This window comes from Lithobates pipiens, unplaced genomic scaffold (genome assembly GCF_037356315.1).
Source record: "Lithobates pipiens isolate NorthernLeopardFrog02 unplaced genomic scaffold, aLitPip1_a1.2 Scaffold_25, whole genome shotgun sequence".
NCBI lineage: Eukaryota > Metazoa > Chordata > Amphibia > Anura > Ranidae > Lithobates > Lithobates pipiens.
Genome location: NW_027507787.1, coordinates 192,483,710 through 192,503,127, shown reverse-complemented (window position 1 = coordinate 192,503,127; position 19,418 = coordinate 192,483,710). Strand labels below are relative to the sequence as shown.

General features: G+C 43.4%; 1 protein-coding gene across 1 annotated transcript in view; it reads right to left on the bottom strand.

Annotated features, from left to right (window-relative positions):
* Nucleotides 1-14,144: 14,144 nt before the first annotated feature.
* Nucleotides 14,145-19,418, bottom strand: part of DPCD (deleted in primary ciliary dyskinesia homolog (mouse)) — a 44,349-nt gene continuing 39,075 nt past the window's right edge. The window contains exons 5-6 of the mRNA XM_077455341.1: nt 18,012-18,114; nt 14,145-14,397 (exon numbers count right to left, since the gene is read on the bottom strand). Coding sequence (XP_077311467.1) covers nt 14,293-14,397; nt 18,012-18,114 — 208 coding nt within the window. The 3' untranslated portion in view covers nt 14,145-14,292. The remainder of the gene's footprint in view (nt 14,398-18,011; nt 18,115-19,418) is intronic.

The following is a 19,418-nucleotide window of genomic DNA, read 5'->3' as shown; positions in this document are numbered from 1 at the left end:
GTGCGGTGCGAATCACATCCGTTCTCATAAACCGCTGCAATGTGAACCCGGCCTTAGTGACACTGGCGACGGGGGGTGATCACGGGGTTAAACCTTTATTGGGGGGGTTAGGGGGGTACCTTAGAACTAAAGGGGGCTAACCCTAACTGCCCTAACAGTTATTAGTCACAAATGACACCCGCCGGGTGATCAGGGGGTTAAACCTTTATTAGGTAATAAATGGCGGGTGCCCTGAAACTATAAAAAAATAACTAACCAACCAGCGTCACCTGTAACAGTTATATGGTGATCACTGGTGAAAGGGTTAACTAGGGGGCAATCAGGGGGCTTTATGCGGTAGTATATGGGGGTCCCTGGCGCTATAAAAAGCTGCGGCGAACCTAAATACCTACCTGCCTAACTAGCGTCACCTGTGACACTAATACGGCGATCAGAAAAATGATCGCTTATTAGGCTGGGTTCACACTGGAGCGATGCGGAAACGCCGCGAATCCGCGGCGGGTTCCCGCATCGCATGCCTCCCGGCGGCAGTTCACACTGCCCTATGCGAACTGCTGGGAGTGTCAGTGAAATGTTACTGACACCCCCAGATCAGTTCGCATATCGCAGTGCGATCTGCAAACTCGGATCGCATGGTGTGAACACCCATGCGATCCGATTCTGCTGCGGGCCAAAAAAAGGGTCCCGTGCGAATTTGCGGCGGGTGTGGCGGGTGCGGCGAATGGCTGAACTCGAATCGCACAGAGATCGGATGTGATTTGCACTGCAGTGCGGTGCGAATCACATTCGTTCTCATAAACCGCTGCAATGTGAACCCAGCCTTAGTGACACTGGCGACGGGGGGTGATCACGGGGTTAAACCTTTATTGGGGGGGTTAGGGGGGTACATTAGAACTAAAGGGGGCTAACTCTAACTGCCCTAACAGTTATTACAGTCACAAATGACACCAATGCAAAAAAAAAAAAAAAAAATGACATTGGTGTCACTGTGACTGGGGGGCAGGGGTAATTGGGGGGGTGATCGGGGGGTAAAGGGGGGGTGTGAGTGTGCCTGGCATGTTCTACTGTGTGTGTAGAGTGTTGGTGCAACTCACCGATCCGCTCTCCTCCGTGTCGGAACGAAAAATACCGACACGGAGGAGAGAATACATCACTTCCTCTCCTGTGTTTACATTACAGGAGAGGAAGTGATGTCACGGGGATTTCTATTCGTCGGGAGCGATCGCGAGGGGGTGGCCATGAATGAATGGCCGCCCCCTCGTCCCGGATCGCTCCCGGACAAAAACCGACCGCCGCAGTCACCGGGCGGGGGCCCGATCGGGCCCCCGACCCGCGGGAGGCAAGGGACGTACATGTAAGCCCTTATGCCTGCCCGTGCCATTCTGCCGACGTACATCGGCGTGCGGCGGTCGGCAACTGGTTAAAATGATACATACAGTAGATTAAAGTGATTGTAAAGGATTTTTTTCAATAACAAACATGTTTTTACTTACCTGCACTGTGCAATGGTTTTCCACAGAACAGCCCCAATCCTCCTCGGGTCCCCCGCTGGCGCTCCTGGCCACTCCCTCTTGCCAAGTGCCCCATTCACACACACAGCTGTGGCTCAGCCCTACCCCCACCCACTCCTGATTGGCTCACTGGCTGTGATTGACAACAGCCTCTGCCAATGAGAAGTGAGAGTCCCCGGAGAGCCAAGATGGGGCTAAGGTAAGTATGGGGGGCTGCTGTGCACAGAAGGTTTTTTTTTTTTTCGTACAACAATGCATAGAATGTATTAAGGTAAAAAACCTTCTGCCTTTAGAACCACTTTAAGTAATCACACGTTGTCCTTACCCCCATTCAACTCTCATTGAAAGCCTTACAATTTTTTACTGCAGGGAATAAATAGTTTTCTTTTATATGTTTTTAAAATGTATTTATTTTCAAGAGATAGTAATACCATTCGCCCTCTACCTGTTCTTTCGTAGACCGTTTCTAATCAATAATATCTCATCGTCTGCTTGTCAATGTGGGTGAAATTTAAACAAATCCAGAGACAAGCTTTTCCAAAAAACAGGATACCACTGACAGGGGCCAAATTGTGTAGGGCATGAGATCCATCATGTAAGGTTGTATGCTTTGTCAGAAAGGTCAGCGGTATAGGAGCAAGCAGTCACCTGAAACAGGAGCTAATCAGATCACCTTTGAATAAAGACAGTTTGCCTAACTTAAAAAAAAAAAAAAGGAAAAAAGTTCCACCTTTATCTCAACCGAGAGTGGTGTAACGTGACTCCTAAAACTGCCCCGTGTTTAGCTGCCTGGTTTCTCTGCTTTGGGGCAACATAAACATTTGTAAGGAAAAAGAAAATACAAATAAGCCAACTCCATTCCAATATTTTTGTGTTGTTTTCCAAGGTGTTTAATGCATTAGGACCAGCGCATTGCCATTGTGTAAGCTAAAACTGTGGTTTAGACTAAAACCTTTGTGTCCCTTGAGTCCAGGGTTGGTCATCCATCCCGTCATTTGTCAATCAGACTTTCCATCAAGATATCTGAGGAGGATTCTGTTCCCTGTGAATGTAGAAGCATTGCTTAATGGTCTACTGCTCACTAGAGGGTTTTTTTTTTGAACATGTAAAAAAGAAAGAATCTAGTGGGGCAGCCCTGAATGGAAATCAAAGAAAGGCATGTAGGTCATAAAAGGGAACAGATATTGGCAATGGTAAAAAAAAAAAAAAAAAAAAGATGCTTCCTTCAGATATTCTTTAAAGTTGAGCATTGGGGAAACTGCAAATAAAGCCAACTCCTTTCCAATATTTTCCTATGGTAAATCTAATGCTGCGTATTTCGGTCAATAAAAGACAGATGAGAGCTTTTCATCGGAAAATGCGACCATGTGTATGCTCCATCGGAATTTAGCTGGCCCAATTCCCGCTAGCAAACATTTGATAGCATGTTCTCAATTTTCCCAATGGAAAAACTTTCTATAGGAAATTCCGATTGTGTGTATGCAATTCCGACACGCAAAAACTCAAGCATGCTCAGATTCAACTACGAGATGGAAGCTATTGGCTACTGGGTATTGAACTTCCTTTTTCTAGTCCCGTTGTACGTGTTGTACATCACCGCATTTTTGGCAGTCGGAATTTGGTGTGACCATGTGTATGCAAGACAGTATGAGCGGAACTCCGTCGGAATTCCGACGGGAAAACCATCAGAGCTTTTTCTGACAAGAATTCCGATCATGTGTATGTGGCATTAGAGGGTATTTATACTATGATAATTTATGTATAATAAGGCCTTTTTTTGCTGCTGTATTAGATCAACAGCAGATCACACATGGTTTCTATATTTATAGATCCATGTCACAATCACCTTGCATCATGTACAGTGCCTTGCGAAAGTATTCGGCCCCCTTGAACTTTTCAACCTTTTGCCACATTTCAGGCTTCAAACATAAAGATATAAAATAAAATTTTTCTTGTGAAGAATCACCAACAAGTGGGACACAATTGTGAAGTGGAACGAAATCTATTGGATATTTTAAACTTTTTTAGCAAATAAAAAACTGAAAAGTGGTGCGTGCAAAATTATTCGGCCCCTTTACTTTCAGTGCAGCAAACTCACTCCAGAAGTTCAGCGAGGATCTCTGAAAGATCCAATGTTGTCCTAAATGACTGATGGTGATAGAATCCACCTGTGTGTAATCAAGTCTCTGTATAAATGCACCTGCTCTGTGATAGTCTCAGGGTTCTGTTGAAAGCGCAGAGAGCATCATGAAGACCAAGGAACATACCAGGCAGGTCCGTAATACTGTTGTGGAGAAGTTTAAAGCCGGATTTGGATATAAAAAGATTTCCCAAGCTTTAAACATCCCAAGGAGCACTGTGCAAGCGATCATTTTGAAATGGAAGGAGTATCAGACCACTGCAAATCTACCAAGACCTGGCCGTCCCTCTAAACTTTCAGCTCAGACAAGGAGAAGACTGATCAGAGATGCAGCCAAGAGGCCCATGATCACTCTGGATGAACTGCAGAGAACTACAGCTGAGGTGGGAGAGTCTGTCCATAGGACAACAATCAGTCGTACACTGCACAAATCTGGCCTTTATGGAAGAGTGGCAAGAAGAAAGCCATTTCTCAAAGATATCCGTCTAAAGTTTGCCACAAGCCACCTGGAAGACACACCAAACATGTGGAAGAAGGTGCTCTGGTCAGATGAAACCAAAATCGAACTTTTTGCCCACAATGCAAAACGATATGTTTGGCGTAAAAGCAACACAGCTCATCACCCTCAACACACCATCCCCACTGTCAAACATGGTGGTGGCAGCATCATGGTTTGGGCCTGCTTTTCTTCAGCAGGGACAGGTAAGATGGTTAAAATTGAGGGGAAGATGGATGCAGCCAAATACAGGACCATTCTGGATGAAAACCTGTTGGAGTCTGCAAAAGACCTGAAACTGGGACGGAGATTTATCTTCCAACAAGACAATGATCCCAAACATACAGCAAAATCTACAAAGGAATGGTTCACAAATAAACGTATGCAGGTGTTAGAATGGCCAAGTCAAAGTCCAGACCTGAATCCAATCGAGAATCTGTGGAAAGAGCTGAAAACTGCTGTTCACAAACGCTCTCCATCCAACCTCACTGAGCTTGAGCTGTTTTGCAAGGAAGAATGGGCAAGAATTTCAGTCTCTCGATGTGCAAAACTGATAGAGGCATACCCCAAGCGACTTGCAGCTGTAATCGCAGCAAAAGGTGGCTCTACAAAGTATTAACGCAAGGGGGCCGAATAATTTTGCAGCCCCACTTTTCATTTTTTTTTTTAGTTAAAAAAGTTTCAAAAATCTAATAGATTTCGTTCCACTTCACAATTGTGTCCCACTTGTTGGTGATTCTTCGCAAAAAAAGCCCTGGATGAAAAAAAACGAATTCAGATATCACATTTAAGTGTTGTGAGCTGTAATATACATTTTTGCTCTTGGATTCAAATACATTTTGGGGAGTTAAAGTGTTACTAAACCCAGGACCCTGCATTCACAATATCTGGCCTCCCCCAGTACACAGAACATGGAAATGCAATTATTTTAGTAAATCTACTACTCTTACTTTTTACTATTTTTGAAGTGTGTTCTTCTGTTGTTATTCTGTCTCTCACTGTTAAAATAAACCTACCATTAAAATTATAGACTGATAATTTGTCAGTGGGCAAACGTACAAAATCAGCAGGGGATCAAATACTTTTCCCCTCACTAAACTGCTAAATGCCTTTTCTCATCAGCAGTATATAGCAGTCTTGTGACTTCTATCAGTGTCCAGCCAAGCACTGGTTAACGCTTGTAGGAGGAGTTTTATGACTGTCCTATGATACTGCAAGACTCCTGACTGTCTGGACAGTGCTGATTGGCCCTGTGCATATCACATGCATCCTCCCAAGGAAAAAAAAAACCTCTCTAGCAATACACATGAAACAGAGCATGTGCAGCCTGACTCCATAGACATGGTGTTATCAGAAATATATTAGGAGTCAGAAGATGGAGGCGAGGATCAGAGAAGACAGGATCAAACCTTTTTACAAAATGCACAGAATTAACCCCTTAGGTTCCACAGTGAGTATAACAAACATGCTTTACTGCATATACAGACTGATTTTTCTGTTATGGATTTAGTACCACTTTAAAGTGGTTCTAAAGGCAGAAGGTTTTGTATCTTAATGAATGCTATGCATTAGGATTAATAAAAAGGCCTTCTGGGCACAGCAGCCCCTCTCCTACTTATCTGAGCCCATCTCAATCCAGCGATGATGCACAAGAGACTCGACTGACCGGGACTCTCTCTCCGGATTGGCTGAGACACAGCAGTGGGTGGCATTGGCTCCCGCTGCTGTCAAAGTCAGTGAGCCAATGAGGAGAAAGGAGGCAGAGCTCTGCTCAGAACAGCGGCTCGGGTGCCCCCATAGAAAACTGCTTGATGTGGGGGCACTCCGTAGGAGGGAGTGGCCAGGAGTGCTGGCAGAGGGCCAGAGAAGAGGAGGATCTGGGCTGCTTTGTTCAAAACCATAATAAACTCCCCGCTGTGTGTAATTTTTAAAGAAAAAAAAAAAAGAGACTTTAAAGAGGCCATTTTCCATAAAAGGAGTTGAAACATATTTCTATCATGAAGTACAGATAGCTCAGCGTATGGTGGACAGGTCAGTGAAGCAGAAGATCCGGGTAGTTTCTGTATGCCCATTATAATGACAGCAAACATTGCAATGCTTTTATTTATAATCTGTGTCTAGACCAGTAATGGTGAACCTTGGCACTCCAGATGTTTTGGAACTACATTTCCCATGCTGCTCATGCACTCTGCAGTGTAGTGGAGCATCATGGGAAATGTAGTTCCAAAACATCTGGGGTGCCAAGGTTCACCATCACTGGTATGTGCCTAAACACCTTCTGTTTAGTATTTCTTTGGTTCTCTAAAGGTAAGACATGCAGTAGCTCAATCATAACAGTCAAACATAAATAAGCCAAGGAAGAGAGCCCTTCCAGTTGGACCTCTTTCACACTGGGGAGTTTTACAGGCACTTTTGGGCTAAAAATAGCGCCTGTAAAAGGCCCGAAAAACACCTCGCCTGCAGCCCCAGTGTGAGAGCCCGAGTGCTTTCACATTGGAGCGGTGCAATTGCAAGACATTAGAAAAAGTCCTGCAAGCAGCATCTTTCGGGCAGTGGAGGAGCGGTGAATACACTGCTCCTGCCATTGGAATCAATGGGCATCGGTGCTAAAGCTCCTGCAGCACTTTGTGGGCACTATTAGCCCTTTATTCTGCCGCTAGCAGGGCCAAAAAGCACCGATATTACAGCGGTAAAGCGCCGCTTAAATTAGCTGCTCTTTACCCCATTGTGAGAGTACTCTTAAGGCTTCATGTATACAGGACATTTTAAGACCTCTCCTGAACGATGGAACGTAACAGCAAGTAACCGCCATTTAAAAACGTCCGTTGTGCTGCGTTTACATTTAGAAGTGTTTTTTTTACATTGTAAATGGTCAGAAATGTATCTCCATTAACTGCTTGCCGCCCGCGCACTGTCAAATACGGCGGTGCGGTGCTGTGCTTGTTCTGGGACACCATCATATGACAGCGGCCAAGAACGGCCGCTCTTGCGGGGGGCGCGGGCAGCACGGTGTGTTCCCAGGACACAACGCGACCCCGGTCTGTGTAAAGAGCCGCTTCCGCGGCTCTTTAACCATGTAATTGCCTGTGTCCAATCACAGTCGGTCACATGTAAACACGGAGATGCCGGTAATCAGCTCTCCTCACCTCACACTGACAGAGTGTGAGGAGAGGAGAGCCGATCAGTGGCATCTCCTCACAGGGGGACGTAATCAGGGCACTGATCATCAGAGCCCTGATTACAATAAAGAAAGTGTAAAATACAGTGCCCATCAATGCCAGCATACAGTACCCACCACTGCCCATAAGTGCCACAAATCAGTGCCCATTAGCCATGCCAGTTAGTGCTGGGAATCAGTGCTGCCCATCAATGCCCATCCCTGCTCCCCATCAGTGTCGCCCTTCAGTGCTACCCATCAATTCCTATCAGTGCCCATCTGTACCACCTATCCGTGCCTACCACTGCCACCTATTAGTGACCATAAGTGCCACTTATCAGTGCTCATCAATGCCACATATCAGTGACACCTATCAGTGGCCATATTAGTGCTTCCTCATCAATGCCCACCAGTTCAGCCTATCAGTGAAGGTGAAAAATTACTTAGTTACAAAAGTTACGGGCAGAAAAAAAAAAAAAGTAAAAAAACGTTTTTTTTTTCAAATATTTTTGTTCTTTTTTTTTTTTGTAAAAAATAAAAAACCCAGCCGTGATTAAAACCCACCAAAAGAAAGCTCTATTTGTGTGAAGAAAAATATAAAACAAATTTGTTTGGGTACAGTGTAGCATGACCACGCAATTGTCATTCAAAGTGCGACAGCGCTGAAAGCTGAAAAATAGCTTGGGCAGGAAGGGGTAGGCAAGTGGTTAAAAAATGCCTATAAATGAAACGCGGCTAAAGGGGATTTACCGCGTTTACACGCATTTACAGGCATTTGGCATTTCAAATGCCTCTGAATATCTGTCCTGGACGCATTATTTTGCTTTCCAAAAAAAAGCTTCTAAACTCAACTGCCTAGAAACGACCTTCTGTACATCTACTGATGAGAGACAGAGGAGCGTTCAGGGGCAGCTGAAAAAAATAAATAAAAAAAAGCCCAATTGCTCCTAAGCCCTGGTTCACATCGGTACGATATGACATGTCAAATCGGCTGCAATGGCCCCGTCCTAATCGGTGTGACGCTGCATTTGCGGCACGGCACCGATTTCAAAAAGTAGTTCCTATACTACTTTTTGCGATTTCAGGCTGCGATTTACATAATCTGTGCAGAAACCCACACAGGGGTCTCTGAAATCAGGACCGACATGCGCAGCTTCATTCCCGCAGCCCAGTGTGAACCTGGGCTAAGGCTGGATTCACACCTATGCATTTTTAGTGCTTTTTGCATATATGCACTACAGTCCATTTAACATGGTTTCCTATAGAAAGCGTTCTGTAGTGCAAATCTACAAAATGCAAAAAGCACTAAAACTGCATAGGTGTGAATCCGGCCTAAACGCCCGTTTCCCGGCGGCAGTGTACATGAGGCCTAACCAGCCGACTGAAGTATGAGAGGTGAGCGGTGTGGAGTCTTTCCTGCACTCCTTACACCAGGGCGCCCAGCTCACCAGTATAGCGTCTGCTAACTTCATAGATAACAGCTTATATTTTTACTTTGTTATATTTGTGTCATATATGTTTCTAGACAAAATAGAAAATTCTGGTGAGTCATCTAAAGTGGTGTTCCAAAACATTTGTCTTGCATTCTACATGTCGGCGGATCATCATTAATCTACCGCAGCCTTTAATGTTGGTCTGTAAAATGTTACCATAATCTGCAGCCCATTTCTTATTTAAATTGTGAGTGGTTAATCGTTTTCTTTTTTTTTTTTTTTTTTTGGCAGAGGCTCTACAAATACTTAATCCAGTCACATAAAACCATCCCACCACCTTTTAGCAGTGCCTCGCATCTATTAAACACAGAATGATACTCGGCCTCTATGTTTAACCCTCTCATGTCCAGGGTTTTTATGAGCATCGTGACCAAAGCAATTGTGCTCAGAAAACTGTACTGACAAAATACGAAAATACCGAGGTGGCCAAATCCTGAAAATGTTAGCTGGCTGTTTGTCATGCTGATCAACTAACTTAAACATGCTGTCACTGACCTGAAACAGGCATGCAAATGAGAGGTTCTTTCCTTGCTGTATGCTTGTTTCAGGTCAGTAAGTACTAAAAGTAGTGACAGGTGACAGATTGCAGAACGTGGTCAGCAAAGACAGCTTCTGCTTTTAATTAGTACAGGGCTCTTTAGGGCTCATTCACACGGGCGTCAACACCGCATACAGCATCTAGTTTTGTATGCGACGGTATACAAATCTATGGGCCCTTTCCGACAGCTGCACCTAGGGCTGTCATTTTCAGCATTATTTACACTGTACGCATGTAACACTTGTGCTAATGTTTATGTGTACAGCGTTAATGCACGCTATTGGCCACTGCTTAGGGCCAATATTAGTGGTGTGTAGCCAGCACTGCTGATTACAAAACTTCTGATGTTGACATATTTGCCCTGAATGAATCATTTGTGTGCTAGTGGTGCATATCCAGAATGACCTCATCCAATTCTGAATGACTGCAGGCCTAAGCCATTTTGCACATGCACTGCTGCTCCATCTTTCACACGGACAATCCGTTCAGGTCCGCCTGTCAGTTTTTTAGGCCGACCTGAACGGATGCTCCATAGACCTCTATGAAGCGTTGGATGTCAGCAGTGGCATGCCCGCTGACATCCGACCCACTCCGATCCAAAAAAGCGTGACGGAGGAAAAAACCCTACTTTTCCATCTGTCATCGGATCGGGTGACGACGGACTCTGCGATCCGTCCACATCCGATCCCCCATAGGGGAGAGCGGCACTCTGACAGGTCCGTCCCTGCACAGTGTACAGGCACGGACTAGTCATCTACCTGCTCAGCAGGGATCAACGGAGCGATCCCCGCTGAGCAGAGCGGGCTCTGGACAGGACTGGCATATCAACATCAATAGTGTGTAATCCGTGGTGCAGGAGCTGCTGGCTACTCATTGTAGATATTGACATGTCAGCCCTGAGTAGCACTGGTTGCCAATAGGGTGCATTAATGTTGCAAGTATTTAACAAAAGTTACATGCATACATTGATAAATGCAGAATTTTGCAGCCAGCAAGATCCTAAATTTAAAGTGGAGCTCCACCCAAAAGGAGAGGTCCTGGTTTACACACTTTTTTTTTTTAAATAGTCAAAAAATTCAAAACGGAGCTAAAACATGAGTTACCATGTTTACCAGCCGTTACGGGTGTTTGGCATTTCAAATGCCTCTGAACATCCATCCTGAAAGCATTTTTTGGGAAAGGCGAGTCTGTTTATTAACCACTTAACAACCGGCCCATAGCCAAATGACGGTTGCTCAACTCTGGGAGGGAGTACTATGAAGTCCTCCCAGAGTCCCCTGGGCTGCTCACCGAGAACATCCATGACCGTCGGGTCCAGAGGACCTGACGCATCACAGATCACGCTAAACGCCCACCGATCGCAGCAGTTTACCACGTGATCGCTCCGTCATTCACATGTGAACAAACCAGCGTGATTTCCGGTTCCTCCCCTCTCCGTCCAGTGTGAGCGGAGAGAGGGGAAAGAGCGCTGTGGGCTGCATGTGCAGTGCCCACAGCGCTGCTCAGTGACCGAACCATCCATTCTCAGCCATCCACACCCTGCATACCCATCCATTCATGCTCATCAATCCGTACTCAGCCATCCATGCTCAGTCATCCCATCCACCCCCATCCATAATTGGCCATACTCATTCATGCTCAGCCATCCCCATCCATGCCACTATAGTGCCTCACAAAAATGTAATAGGTAGTCAAATTAGATTTGAAATTTATGTCCCTAGAACATCTGATGGCGCTCCCTGCATTTTGGGCCTCTCTATATGGCCACGCTGTGGAAAAGTCTCACACATGTGGTATCGCCGTACTCAGGAGGAGTAGGAGAATCTATTTTGGGGTGTAATTTTTGGTATATACAGTACATGCTATGTGTTAGAAATATTGTGTAAATGGACAACGTTGTGTTATTAAAAAAATAAATAAAAAAAAAAAGCGTTTAATTTTTCTTTACACATTTTCCAATAACTTGTAGGAAAAAAATGACATGTTCAAAAGACTCAATATGCCTCATAGATTATACATGGGGTAATTTTTGGGGCTTTTCCATTGTCCTGGTTCTCCGGGGCCTTCAAAAGTGTAAGCCCCTGTACACACGGTCGGAGATTTCGACAACCAAACCTGTCGGATTTTGTCCGTCAGATCTTGTCCGAAACTGTTGCATACACACGGTCGGACTAAGTTGTTGAAAAATCCGATCTTTCAGAACGTGATGACGTAATTTCCTTACGATGGGACTACGTTCAGGCTAGTAGCCAATAGCTTTGAGGTAGGAATTTGATCGGACCAAGTGCCACGCATGCTCAGATCAAAATTCTTTACACATGATCTGAGTATGTCCGATCGAACCAGTTGGTCGGGAAATATTTCCAACATGTTGGAAAATTGGGTCCGACGGAATCAGTCCGATGCATACCACACACAGTCGGATTATCCGACGACACAGTCCGATAGGACACTTTCCGACGGATTCTCCGACCGTGTGTACAAGGGCTTAGAGGTAGTCAAGAAATTATATGTGTAATTCATGCTCCAAGAACGCCTGATGGTGCTCCCTGTATGTTGGGCTTCTGTATGTGGCCAGGCTGTGTAAAAGTCTCACACATGGTATCACCATACTCAGGAGGAGTAGTAGAATGTGTTTTGGGGTGGAATTTGTGGTATGCATATGCTGTGTGTGAGAAATAACCTGCTAATATAACAATTGTGTGAAAAAAAAAAATCTTGATTTTGCAAAGACTTGTGGGAAAAAATTACGACTTCAAAAAACTCACCATGCATCATGCTCTGTCTCGAATGCTCTGCCCCCTCCACAGCCCAGTGCTCCAGTGAGCGAGGAGGGGGGGAAGTGCAGAGAGCTGTGACTGACAGCAGCTTTCTGCTCATGGAGCTGTGAGAACCGAGTGATCGGCAGAGTTTGATCACTCGGTTTTTAGCATTATGCCGCGTACACACGACCGGACTTTGATGGACTAGGTCCGACGGTCTTCCCGAACGAACGGACTTGGCCACACACAAGCACACCAAAGTCTGACAGATTTGACCATGATGACGTACGACCGGACTAGAATAAGGAAGTTCATAGCCAGTAGCTGCCCTAGTGTGTTTGTATGCTAGTCTGACGGACGAAAACCAGTGGATTTTTCGACTGGACTAAAATCCGTCGGAAAAATTTGAAACATGTTTTAAATCTAAAGTCAGTCTGATTTTTAGACAGCAAAGGTCTGATGAAGCCCACACATGATCAAATTGTCCGGCGGATCCGTTCCGTCGGACCTAGTCCTTCGAAAAGTCTGGTCATGTGTACACAGCATTAGATACACTGGGGGACCAATGCTTACCCATACAGGTAAGTATAATACAAAAAAAAACACCCCATACATCTCTTTGCCAGAGATGCTTTGCAACACCCATGGGATGAGATTCAAGTGCAGAAGAAAAAAAAAAAAAAAAGGGTCCTGCACCATTTTGGTGCAGATGCGATCTAAAAAAATGTCTGTACGGTCGATTTCAGCCATACATTTTATTTGCACAGGAATGCGGTGCGATTCCTGTGCGAATCACATGCAGTGTTTTCCCACGCACCAGTGTGACCTAGCCTAAAGGTCCATTCACAATTTTGTAGTGTGTTAACACACACAGTGTTTTAGCAACCCATTTTTATTTAAAAAAGACAGACATTCATAGCACCGTGCAATGTAGTATGCTGCAGTGCTAATGCAATGGGATTCAATTTAATAAGAACCTTAATGCACTGCAGTTTGTGTGTTTTTCTACAATGAATGGGACCCTTTAAGCCAGGGATCCTCAAACTACGGCCCTCCAGCTGTTGTGAAACAACACATCTCATGAGGCATTGTACAACTCTGACATTCACAGACATGATGGGAATTGTAGTTCCTGAACCATAGTTTGAAGACCCATGCAAAGCTGACCTCTGGGCTTACCTTGAGTCTTGCACAGGCTCCTCTCCTGTACTGAATGGTTTACTATTTCACCAAACACTTAGAGCTTCTCACAATTTACATTAGAAGCTGCAGCAATTCAAGATACAGAACCTTGGGCAGTCAGAACACAAACACAGCCTCCCTAAGAAGACAACTCCTGAAGAATGACGGCTACCTATTAATGTATATTGATATTTGGGAGGAGGACTGGGCAGGGCGCTGTGCTGTTTCTTGGGAGCCAAGTACAGCATCTTACTGGCCCCTCCCACCAGCCATGATCTGCCTGCATTGAAAAGCAAAGAACATTTGACGATATAATCACATTTTGATGAGGGGGAAGAGAAGAAGAAGCAGGGAAGGAAAAAAAATAAGCAGATGAAAGGTTTACGTTTTTTAATGTTACAATCCAAGATTTTGGGCTTCTTCCTGAGTATTTTCTGACAACAGTTAAGGGGACTCCCATTTGGAGAAAAGCGACAGGTTCTTTTAAAAGAACCCCCTCCCCCATATCCGCTGATACTTGCCTTCCCTGAAACACCCCATCATTCCATTCATCCATTGCCACATAGACAAAACCCAATGCGATCTTTGTGTCAGAGCTTACACAGGGTTAATGTCTTCCTCACATCACAGTGTTTAGGCCTGGTGATTGGCCACTCAGTCCCAAGCATGGCATCCTGGAAGTGGGTCAATAATATTCCATACTGAAGGGATCAGTATTTACAGAGTGCTTTTTTTTACTGTAGTAAAAAATTTTGGCACAATATTTCTATTTTTTTAATTTTTGGTGTAAAAGAAAAAAAAACAGTAGATAATATAGTGAGATTGATAAGTTCTACTTAGTAGTGAATGAATGTTCCATCGTACATGTTGGTAAACCTGTTAAAATTTTTTATTGATTGTGTCAATACGTTTAAAACACAAAAATACTCATTATATTGGGTACATAGGTATTTATTTTATTTTTTTTTGTAGAAAACGATAGACATAAAATTAGAATTCAGCTCATTTGCAGGTCATTGAGTCTTACACTCCACATCACCCTCCGAGTTGGCCTTCAATGATTTGAGCTCCTCCTGTAGCTCTTCTTCCACTGCCAGGATTTCCTTAGGTTTCTGATACTATATGATGAGAGAGCAATTACTAAATGCTATGCAAAACACATAACATGCTTAGGCATTAGGTCTCTAATCAAATAAATTGCTAATTTTGTTAAATGCTGTTATACGTTCCAACAGGATCACCAGGAAATCCGGGGTGTTTCTAAACAGCCCTGACCAATGCATTTTAAAATGTTTGTGGACTGTGGATTACATCTAGAACCATTATCTGGAAAGCCCTAGTCTCTGCAAAATGCTGTTGGTGAGCAGCTGCACATCTCTCTAAGCCAGAGGTAGGTAACCTCAGCACTCCAGATGCTGTGGAACTACAAGTCACACGAGGAATTGCAAGATTAGCAGCCACAGCAATGACTCCCAGAAGCATGGTGGGATTTGTAGTTTCACCATAGCGGAAGTGCCAAGGTTGCCTACTCCAGCTCTAAGCGGTCTCTTGGACCATGCACAAAATTACTTTTGACAATGGTATTTAGAGTGTCTGACAGACCTCATCTGCTCTTTTGTGACCGCTTTGCCCCAGAATTTTGTCAAATGTCTCATTTAACCATAACCTCCCACCTCCAATCATTAAGAGCCCATTATGACTTTGCTAATAATGCCTGTTACAAAGCCATTCATTTTGACTAGCATCCCAACACACTACAGTGCCATTTAATTCAATTGGCACCTCATAACACTAACCGAATGGACCTCCAAATGTACATGTGTTTGAGTGCACTAATGCATGTAACCCATTACTGCATATTGCAGGCACTGCATCTGCAGCCAATTTACATATCGCACATTAACACAATGCACCAGGATGGAAAAGTGTAAATAGGCCCTTAAAAACCTTAGATCGGGGTGTCAAACTGGCGGCCCTCCAGCTGTTGCAAAACTACAAGTCCCATAAGGCATTGCAAGGCTGACCATTACAAGCATGACGGGACTTGTAGTTTCACAACAGCTGGGGGGCCGCCAGTTTGAGACCCTTGCCTTAGATTCAACTGTCATATGACAAGGTGCGCCTGTTTTATAGGTTAAAAAAAAAAAAAAAAGTTGGACACCAAAAAGGGAAAAAGTTTTGGCTGATGTTAACCATGCAATCTTGTTTTTGGATGGATTTCCATCAGATATATCTTTGAATTATCTTGCCTCAACAACAAATTTTAGTCACATCTGACAACCTTAAAAGGGGTTGTACAGCTTTGTTTTTTATTTTCTAAATAGGTTCCTTTAAGCTAGTGCATTATTCTCACTTCCTGTTTCTCCTCAGTAAACTTCACACCATCAACCGAGCGGCGTTTAGTCAGCCAGAACAGCTTACTGAGGAGGAACAGGAAGTGAGAAATTCAGACAAAGAAAAAAAAAAAAAAACATTTAGAAGGGAAATCGAAGGAAAAGGTCAGTGAAACAACAATGCACTAGCTTAAAGGAACCTATTTAGAAAATAAAAAACTAACCTTTACAACCCCTTTAAGCACACCTTGAAGATTCTGAAGCCACACTGAAAAAGGCGTTATAGTCAGATGAGACTAAAATTGAATGTTTTGGTCTCAACATCAAACGATATGTCTGGCAGAAATACAGCTCACCATCCAAATAACACCATTCCTACAGTAAAACATGGGGGTGGTAATATCCTGTTATGGGGATTTTTCTCTGCAGCAGGAACTGGCGCACTTGTCCGCATAGAAGAAAAATGGATGGGGCAAAATACCATCAGATTCTTGAGGAGTTGCCAAAATGTTGTCAATGGGAAGGTTTACCTTCTAACATGACAATGACCCAAAGCACACAGCAAAAATGACCACATGGTGGTTCAAGGAGAAAAAGGTGAATGCCCTTGCGTGGCCTAGTCAGAGCCCAGACTTAAACCCCATTTAAAATCTGTGTAATGAGTTTAAGACTGCAGTTCAGAAATGGTCATCATCAAATTTAACTGAACTTGAGCAGTTCTGAAAAAAAAAAAAAAAAAGAGTGGGCAAATATTATAATATATAGACATATCCCAAAATACTGACATATAAAATTATTTTTTTGGACTTTTTTTCTGGCATGTTGGTGTTCTATTTTTCACTTAGAGGTTATAAGCTGCACTAGTAAGTACAGCTATATAAAACAAAACAGCGTGTCTTGATTTCAGGCTGCAAAACAACAAAATGTGATTATTTTAAAGGGCGTGATTCTTTTATATACCCATTGTACATGCCATGGGGTGCAATTCAGAATGAAAGGCAATGCATGTATGATAATATATTACTACACAAAGCAAAAGGGGGCATTTCCCCACTTACCAGTGCAATAAAAAAAAAAAAAAAAATCTTTTAATACAATACTGTATGTGATGGGAGTAAAAAGTAACATAGGCACAGAAATACCAGCTTTTGTGTAAATCTGAACAAACTTGAACTTGTTGAGGATGGAGATATTGCCATTGTTTAGCTTTTCTCTGAAGAGGAAAAGTGAGCGAGTGTCGCCTCCTGTGCAGGTGCAAACAGCCCTCGTACAGGTGTACATTGTAGTATAACTGTGTGAGCAAGGCCCCGTAGCCAATGAATGGACATTTGCAGGAGGTCAGCAATGACAGCCCAGCATTCTTCTCATGACAGATTTACTTTTTTGGGCCAATATATAAAAATACTATAAAAAAGAAAAAAAAAGAAGACAAAGTGGAATTTTAGGCTATAACTATCTAATCTTCAAACTGCTCCCACCCACCTTCTAACTCCTATTCTAAGTAACATGTATAAATTTACATATTCTTAGAGCGCTTTGGTCCGGTCAATATGATCAGCTCCCAGCAGTGGCTTTAGGGGTGAGGAGGGACAGCCAACAATGGATGCCACATAGTATAACTTTCTCCTTTTAAAGAGGAGTTCCAGCCATTTCTGTGTTTATTAAAAGTCAGCAGCTACAAAAAGTGTAACTGCTGACTTTTAATAAACACGCACTCACCTGTCCCATTGTCCAGCGATGCGGCCACCCGAAGCCTCGCTTCTCTCCCTCTCCGTGGTGCCAGCATTGCAAGTGTGGACACCCAGCTGTGACAGCTTGCAGTGCAAGTTGCGCTGCGTGTCCTGAATGGCCGGGCAATCTTCTGGGACCTGCGGCGTGTCCCAGAAGATTGCAGGGAGGGAGGGGGAGAGGAGAGCTTCCGCTCGTGTCGCTCCAAGCTGAAGTGGTAGTTGGGTACCTGTCAAAACTAGGTATCCCCCCCCCCCCCAAAAAAAAAATGACATGCCAAATGGCCTAACAGGAGTCGGGAGTCCTTAAAGTGGAAGTTCCACTTTTGGGTGGAATTCTGCTTTAAGTTCTATTTTTATTGTATTTTTTATATACTGGCCCAAAAAACAGCTCATAACTGTACAGAAAGCAATGTGCAAAATCTGTACAGTCTGAAATGCATTTTCTAATTTATTAACACATGGCTGGTTCAGTCTAAATAGCCCAATTATGTACCCAGGCACATTGACCCTACTGGCAAATCCCAGAATTGACATTCTAGGCCCTGTCTGAACATCTGAGAACATATAAAAACACAATATAAACAGTTATCACTATTATCAATCTATACACACACACACACACACACACACACACACTTGTATATATTTGTTACCATAATCCATACTTACTGTTATAATTAAAGTATTGTTTGCATGGGCAAAGCTTAGTGCGCTCTCATTCAGTTCTAAACGGCATCGATCTAGGTCTGGAATGGTGAACTTTTTATAATATCTGCAACAGAAATAAAGAAGTAGAAGTGAGATTCAGCAAGAATACTGAGAGAGGTGAATAGGTGGCTTAGTAATTAGCAGCAGATACATGTAACGCCCACAGCTTTATTACAAGACTAAACAGCAATCTGTATAGCTGCCTGGCTGCTCCCTCACATTTGTGGTATCAGACGTGGAGGCAGATATTTTAGACAGCGGAGAAGTCTGTGATTTCTCAAACAGAGAAGAAGGGGGAGAGTGGTCGTGTGGCAGGAATTTGTACTGACACAGCATTATACAGAGAACAGCGCAGAGCAGAACAGACGGAGAACTGATCAGCAAAATCTATTCCTGGGACTTGTAGTTCTTCTGCTCTACCTTGGGGTTTATTCACTATAAAGCTGCTGCTTACAATTATATTCAACAGATTTAAACTATTTCTTTATATTAGAATTTCCTCTGTTGAAGAATAACAAAAAAATGCATGAGGAATGGCTTTTTATTAAAATACAGGTACTGTATAGCACTGTCAATTTACCCAGTGCTTTACATACAGTATATTGTACATTCACATCAGTCCCTGCCCTCAAGGAGCTTACAATCTAAGGGCCCCAACTCACATCCATACACATACTAGGACCAATTTAGACAGAAACCAATTAAGCTACCAGCGTGTCTTTGGAGTATGGAAGGAAGCCAGAGTATCCCAGGCAGGTAGTGCCGTGGTCGGGATTTTAACCAACAACCCCAGTGCTGCTAGGCAGAAGTGCTAACCACTTAACCACTGCGTTTAGATAATGTCTCTTTTCAGGCAAGGATGACAGAATGGGATATATGACGACACAATAGAGATTATTTAGGAAAGGCAAATCCACTTTGCACTGCAAGTGCACTTGGAAGTGCAGTCGCTTTAAATCTAAGGGGTAGATCTGAAATGAGTGGAAGCTCTGCTGATTTTATCATCCAATCATGTGGAAGCTAAAATGCTGTTTTTTTTTTTAAATTTTCCTTGCATGTCCCCCTCGGATCTACAGCGACTGCACTTCCAAGTGGATTTTATTTTTTTGTAAATAACCCACGTTGTGTGTATAAATGTTAATTAGAAAAAAAGACGAAAAGTGGAGCATAGAATACAGCAGGCGATTTAATGTACCATGAACATGGACACTGTATTCATATAGAAAATAGAACTGCTGGCATTCTAAAATCGCCATTAAAGTCGACCAACAAGTGCACAGCCCGATTAGACACCGTAAATAATTAGGATAAGTTCACCTTTTAGAAAAAAATTAAATAAATGCAAATTTTTTTGCCGGTATTTCATCT